General features: G+C 64.9%; 1 protein-coding gene across 2 annotated transcripts in view; it reads left to right on the forward strand.

Moving 5' to 3' along the window:
* The window catches only part of TRAF2 (TNF receptor associated factor 2), a 14,111-nt gene extending 9,136 nt beyond the window's left edge, over nucleotides 1-4,975 (forward strand). For both annotated transcript variants that reach the window (XM_015594216.2, XM_006918122.3), the window contains 4 exons: nucleotides 1,441-1,725; nucleotides 2,147-2,324; nucleotides 3,561-3,709; nucleotides 4,245-4,975. In XM_015594216.2, coding sequence (XP_015449702.1) covers nucleotides 1,441-1,725; nucleotides 2,147-2,324; nucleotides 3,561-3,709; nucleotides 4,245-4,463 — 831 coding nt within the window. In that variant the 3' untranslated portion in view covers nucleotides 4,464-4,975. The remainder of the gene's footprint in view (nucleotides 1-1,440; nucleotides 1,726-2,146; nucleotides 2,325-3,560; nucleotides 3,710-4,244) is intronic.
* The last annotated feature ends 1,869 nt before the right edge of the window (nucleotides 4,976-6,844 follow it).

The raw sequence follows: 6,844 nt of genomic DNA on the forward strand, positions 1-6,844 counted from the left end.
TGGGCTACGACCCTCCCTGCCCTCCCTCCCACCTCGCCCAGGCCACACAGTTTGGTTCACCCAGCTGTTTCGCTCAGCCGTTCTGGCCACATTTCCTGTGGTCATTCTGGACTCTCCTCTTGTCTCCTGTACCACGTCCAGCCCCGCAGAAGATCCACTCTGCCTGCAAACTGTCCTGGACCCCGCCTGCCTCTGCCTCCTCGACTTGCCTCTGTGGCCTGCATGGCCCTTCCTGGGTGTCCTTGAACCTGGTCACCTGTAACCTTGTCTCTGCTGTAGTCACTGGCTTGGCCATCCTCAAGTGCACTGACCTTCTCACCCCAGGACCTTGACCCGCCCCTTGTCCATGTACCGCACACTGGCCAGGTTCTGTGTGGCTCCGTCAGGCCCGGGCTCTCTGTCCTCGTGGCCTTTCACCCTCCTTTCCCCGATGCTGTGCACCCCTGAGGAGCAGGACTTTACAGCTTCCCTTGCCGGGGCCATGAGGACCGGGGGCCATCAGGACCGGGGGCCCATGAAGACCGGGGACCCTGAGGACGGGGGGCCCATGAGGACCGGGGGCCCATGAGGACCGGGGGCCATGAGGACGGGGGGCCATGAGGACGGGGGGCCATGAGGACCGGGGGCCATGAGGACCGGGGGCACACCCCCACGCTGCTCCTCAGTGACACCCAGCAGCACTTCTGGCGGCAGCAGTCCCGGGTGCCGTGCACAGGGACAGCTCCTCCTCGGTTCCCTCAGTGTGCGTCTGGCCTGCTTTCTGTGCGACACTGTGCTGGTCCGCCTCCCGCGCGGAGCCCAGCGCCTTGATGCAGCTGCCAGAGGCCAGTGTGTGGGCCCGGGACGCACTGCCAGGCCCCTCAGTGGTCAGAGTCGGGACACGTCACGGGTCCAGTTCCAGCTGAGGCCTTGGGTTGTCCTGACCTCACTGATCTAACACGGGTCCTCGGCCCGAGCACGGTGACAGTCTGCTTTTCCCCTCGGATGGCACGGCAGTCCCCGCAGCACCCTCTGGAACACCTGGGGGGTCGTCTGGCCACGCTCCGGTGGCGGGGGGGCTCCATGCAGCTTCATCGCTTTTGCTTTTGGCCTTTTGAGAGCATCAGACGTTTTTGCATTTGCTGTGGAGGTTGGGAAGGAATGTGCCCGCAAAGTCAGATCTGCGTGTTAAGACAGTTTGAAACACTTGGCTTGGCCCCCACCCCAGGCACCTCTTCTTTGTCACTTTAAACGCGGCCAGCGGGCCAGTGGGAAGGTCTGTAGTTGGGAAACATGCTTGTCTTCAGACAGTGACAAAACGCCGACTGGCAGACGAGCTGGAGAGTCACTGATGTGGCATCACCTCCGGGCACTTGCTCCCCTGATCCCACGTGGCCTTGGGGGCCCCATGACGGCGGGGCGCAGGTGGCAGTGGGTGAGCCTCCGTGTCTCATCCTGCAGGTGGAGAGCGAGAAGCAGCCAGAGCACGAGGCGCAGCGGCTGCGGGAGCACCTGGCCATGCTGCTGGCCGTGCTCCTGGAGGCCGGCGCGCTGGGCTCGGGGCCGCAGCTGTGCCAGGCTGCGGAGCTCGTGCGGCGGTGCGAGGCCCTGGAGAGGAAGACGGCCACCTTCGAGAACATCGTCTGCGTCCTGAACCGGGAGGTGGAGAGGGTCGCCATGACTGCCGAGGCCTGTGGCCGGCAGCACCGGCTGGACCAAGACAGGATCGAGGCCCTGAGTAACAAGGTCCGTGCTCGGGACAGGGCAGCGCCTCGTCTGGGCAGGTTTCAGGGGTCACAGGTCTCGGAGCTTCGGGTCTGGGGGCCGCGCCCTGGTCTCCAGCATGCATCCGCTTTCTGCCTCCGCCTCTGCGCAGAGCCCTGCTCTGAGCCCCGTTCGCTGATGGTCCCGGCTCGGGGCAGAGGCAGCCGTGCAGCATGCGCCTCGCCCTCTACGTGGGTGCTACACACATCCTGGCACCAAGCCCTCAGTCTGGGCGGGGCCCCATGGGGACAGAGCCGACCTAGACAGGCTGAGCCCGCGGGGCCGGTGGGCACGGGGTGGTTTCGGGAGCACCACACTGCTGGTAGGGAGGTGGACCCCGGAGTCGGTGAGGAGCCTCCACCCGGCCACTGCAGGGCGCGTCCTCACGGGCCCCGCACCCCAGGTGCAGCAGCTGGAGAGGAGCATCGGCCTGAAGGACCTGGCGCTGGCCGACCTGGAGCAGAAGGTCCGCGACATGGAGGCGGCCACCTTCGACGGGGTGCTCATCTGGAAGATCCCTGGCTTTGCCAGGAAGCGCCAGGAGGCCGTGGCAGGCCGCACGCCCGCCATCTTCTCCCCAGGTACCGGTCTGCGACACGCCCCCAAGCTGCTGCCATGCTGGTGCCCAGGTCCTCCGCTGGCTGGAGTCTGTGCCCAGCGGACGCCAAGAGTGGCTGCACCTCCCCGAGAGGGTGAGGGACAGCAAATCCTTTCAGGCACCGGTTCCTCGTCCCCTGCGGTCACCATGCTCCGTCTCAGCGCTCGCCTTCACTGCCTTTGCTGGGGGGCCGCTGGGAGGGGCAGCTGCACCAGGAGGACTCCCCACACCAGCTCGGGCCGGGCTGCTGGCTGTTTCTCACACCCCTTTTCACCACCAGCTTGTGGGGCTCCTTATGGGGCTCTCACCGTCCCTTCTGGAGGACACTCTGCAGAGGGAGGCGCGTGGTGCCCGTGCTCCTGCCAGGCTCGTCCCAGCCTGGGCCTTCCCCACAGGTCGACGCCGGCACTGGTGACGTGCCGCGCTTGACTTTAATTTTAACGTGAACTTCAGGGAGCCTGCTGGTGGAATCGGGTGTTCCAGGGTCCGGGCCCGAGCAGGTGTAGGCTCTTCTGGGGTGAATTTATGGAGCAGAAAGGGATGGTGGTGCCGAGTGTGGGGGCCGCAGGCAGGCCTTGCCGTCCCAGACCCGCTGCCGCCTCTGTGGCACGCCCTAGACGGACGTGCAGGCTCCCCTGCACCGACAGGAAGTGTGGGAGCAGGTCGCAGCCTGCGAACTCGGCTGGCGGTCCGCGGACAAGTCCGAGTGCAGGCGGGGTGGCCCCGCGAGGCGCTCCCGGGGTCGTGGGTCTGCTCTGGCATTGGCTGCTTGGCCTGAGTGGCCTGGCGCCCTTGGGCATGACCTGGGCAGGGAGCTGAGGGAGGCGGTTTCTGGAGGCGCGAGAGCCGGCAGCAGCGCTGCCATCGGTCACCTGTGCTCGGTGCGGCGCCTTGTCGCTTAGAAAGCAGCAGGTGCCACGTCCCCGTTGCTCTTCCTGCACCCCCGCTGGGCGTCAGGCATGGCGTGCGCCCTGGCCGCCACCCGCTGTCGGCCCCTCATGGCGGGCAGAGCCCATGGTTCCCACGCGTTGGGCCAGCCACCCTCAGAGTCACTGCCAGTTCACGTGTGGCCAGTTTGGGGTACACTAGTTTCTTAGAAAGAAGACTTGTTTTTGCTAGCAGCTCTCTGCGGCCCTGGCCGAGCGCCATCTTAGTGGGGGGAGGTGGCTGAGCAGGCGGAGCCCCCATGGGCCCAGGTTCACCGACGCCTCCCCCGCAGCCTTCTACACCAGCAGGTACGGCTACAAGATGTGCCTGCGCATCTACCTGGACGGCGACGGCACCGGGCGCGGGACGCACCTGTCCCTCTTCTTCGTGGTGATGAAGGGCCCCAACGATGCCCTCCTGCGGTGGCCATTCAACCAAAAGGTATGCGAGCCCCACCTGCGGTCCTGTCCCAGGGAGCCCTGTGGGCTGGCTTCTCAGTGCCTGCGACAGCGCTGGTCACCACCTTCACAGCCGCTCGTGCCTGGCAGAGAAAAATGTTGCTTTGGAGAGTGTTTCAAAGGCAGGAGCACAGCTGACGGGTGGTGACCTGAGGTGTCGCGGGCCCTTTGAAAACCAGAGTCCGCTTCAGGTTGAGGGGTTGAAGACGTAGGGACTAGTCAGCATAGAAATGTTCTCTCCTTTCACGATGTGGGGCAGCCCTGCGGCCCCCACAGTGCAGGCTTCCCTGGAGACGTCTGGTCCTTGGGGCGGGGCCACAGGTGCTCCACGAAGGGTCTGTCAGGTGGACGCAGCTCCACAGCACCAGGCGTGCTCAGGTCCCAGGGCTCCATGACAGAAAATGCTGGAGTGGGCGTGGTCATCCAGAGGGGCTGCCACGCAGTGGGGGGCGGTAGGCTCACAGTGGCAGGTGGGGCTGGGACTCAGTGTTGCCCACTCCTGGGCACTCCCTTTCCAGGTGACCTTAATGCTGCTTGACCAGAATAACCGGGAGCACGTGATCGATGCCTTCAGACCCGACGTGACCTCGTCCTCGTTCCAGAGGCCGGTCACTGACATGAACATTGCCAGTGGCTGCCCCCTCTTCTGCCCCGTCTCCAAGATGGAGGCTAAGAATTCGTACGTGCGCGACGATGCCATCTTCATTAAGGCCATCGTGGACCTGACGGGACTCTAGCCACTTCCTACTGGACTTGGGGATCAGGGGCAACCTGGCCAGCGGCTCGGCGAGGAGCCACCATGCTGGGCCTGAGCCTCGCTTCGGCCGGCAGGTGCCAAGTCCACGTCACATTGGGAAGGGCCGCCTCCATGAAGACGGTGCTCAGCCGCAGGCCTGGCCGTGGGCGCGCGGTGCCTCTCAGAGCTCCTGGCGTGCAGCGGGGTGGCTGGCCTGGCGAGCAGAGGGGCAGTGGGGCCGCCAGGGGAGGGCCGCCCCATCCAACACAGCACGGAGCCCCTGGGCCCACCCTCAGTCCCTGGAGAGAATGGACGCTGTCGGGCCTGGCTGGCTCGGAGGGGACCTGCTGTGCCAGCCTAGCCAGGCCAGCAGCGGGGAGGTGGTTCTTGTCCTGGGAGCACCACATGAGCCGCCCCTGCAGCTCGAGCAGGGCGCACATTCGGCCTCCCCGTGAGGCGTGTGTCCGCTGCCCTTCAGACCTCGGAGAGGTCAGTATTAAATCATTGAACGTCTGTGGCGCGTGGTGTCCAGCCTTGGTGGTGGCGGCCCCCTGCAGGTGCCCAGCCCACCCCCGCGACCCCAGCTCCCCGAGTCGTTATGTGGGTTCCCTGGCACGCCAAGCTCATGCCTGCGGGCGCGGCGAAGCCTGCTGTTTCCTCTTCTGCAGTGTGCTCGGCTGGCTGGCCCCTTCCTCAGGCCTCTCCAGGGGCTGCCTTGACAGCGGCACAGCGCATTTTCCTCCTATTCTGGGGCCCCTGTCCCCCCATGCAGGGACCCCCGGCCCTGGAAGAGTGGCCAGAGGCCTCGTTTGCATTTGGGGGTCTGACGAGCAGTGCTGCCCCTTGGAACCGGGACTTGTCTGGGCAGCAGCTCGTCCCTTCATGGCCGGTGGTCCTGGCACTGACCGTGGTGGGCCCAGGTCGGGGCCTCAGTCCTGTGCGTGAGGACGGGGCAGGCTTGACTCGGGAATCCTGGCCGGGTGCTGTCACCTGGCTGTACTGGTGGCCAGTTTGTCTCAGGATCGGTGAGTCTCAGGGTCTTCAGAGAGAACCCACGACACGTCTCACTGCCCTTGGCACCGCCACTTACTCGTCCAGTTTGAGAAAGGACAGGAAAGCACAGAGACGGAAACGAGCACGCGTCCTCCTGGGATCCACGCGTGGCGGGCGTGTTTCCGCTGTGCGTAGCGCTTCTGATCAAAGACGTGGCAGAGAAGTCGAGGTCCCTGTGTTCTCTCCTTTCCCTCGTCACCTCCCGAGCTCTGCTAGGTTCCGTCCTCACAACTTGGTTCCTTCGCCATGTTGTAAGTTTTCTTTTTGTGTTTCTTGGTCCACAAGCAGGACTGCTGCGTTTTTAAAATGTTGTAAGCCTCGTACTGAGTCATCAGTGGATAGCTGCTTTCCACCCGCCTAGGCTTTGAAACCTGGCACGTACCATGCAGTGGGGCCAACCACTGCTGGCACCCACCATGCCGAGTCCCCTTGCAGATGGCACCCCGGCCCTGGTGGCAGTGACTTCCCATGCTGCCCTCCTGAGCGGGAGGGCGGGAGAAGTCCTGGGGTGCCAGCCGCCCCGCTGGGGACTTGGGTGCGAGCAGGCGGCCGGCCTGCCTTCTCCATCTGTCTGCTGGGTTGCCGGTCCTGTTGTCCGTTGATTGGCAGAGCCCCTGACGTTTGCGGATGCTGGTCCTCGGCGGTGCCTTGGCCTGTGTTCGGCAGGGGCGGGCAGTACAGTCAGTTGGGTCACCTTTTCCTTAACGATCGATGCTGTTGGCTGCTTACTCGAGAAACCCCGGCCTTCCCTGGGGGGAGGGGGCACCCTCGTGCTTTCCCCTAGCAGCTCACGTTCCGTTTCTAATACTAAGTTTCCACATTCGGAATTTGTCGGTACTCCGTGCGCGTGTGCGTGGAATGTGTGCGTGGTGTGCGTGCACGGCGCGCGTGCGTGGAATGTGTGCGTGGTATGCTGCACGGCGCGCGTGCGTGGAATGTGTGCGTGGTATGCTGCACGGCGCGCGTGCGTGGAATGTGTGCGTGGTATGCGTGCACAGTGCGCGTGCGTGGAATGTGTGCGTGGTGTGCGTGCGTGGCGCCTGTGCATGTCTGTGTGTGTGTGCAGTTGCGGCGGCGCCTGTGCATGTCTGTGTGTGTGTGCAGTTGCGTCAAGTCAGGTCGGACGCCAGGAAGATCAGTGAGTCTCCTTTCCCTTGAAATGAAGCAGCAGTGAAGCGAGAGGGGTGGGAAATTCGGACGCGGCCGCACTGGGGAGGCGGGCGGCAGCGGGGGCGTCTGAGCCTGTCTAGGAGCTGGGCGGCGGGCGGGCGTGGCGACCAGGCCGGAGGGCAGGGGCTGCCCGCTCACTGCGCTGGCGGGGCCGGGCTC

This window comes from Pteropus alecto, unplaced genomic scaffold, assembly GCF_000325575.1.
Source record: "Pteropus alecto unplaced genomic scaffold, ASM32557v1 scaffold67, whole genome shotgun sequence".
Lineage (NCBI taxonomy): Eukaryota > Metazoa > Chordata > Mammalia > Chiroptera > Pteropodidae > Pteropus > Pteropus alecto.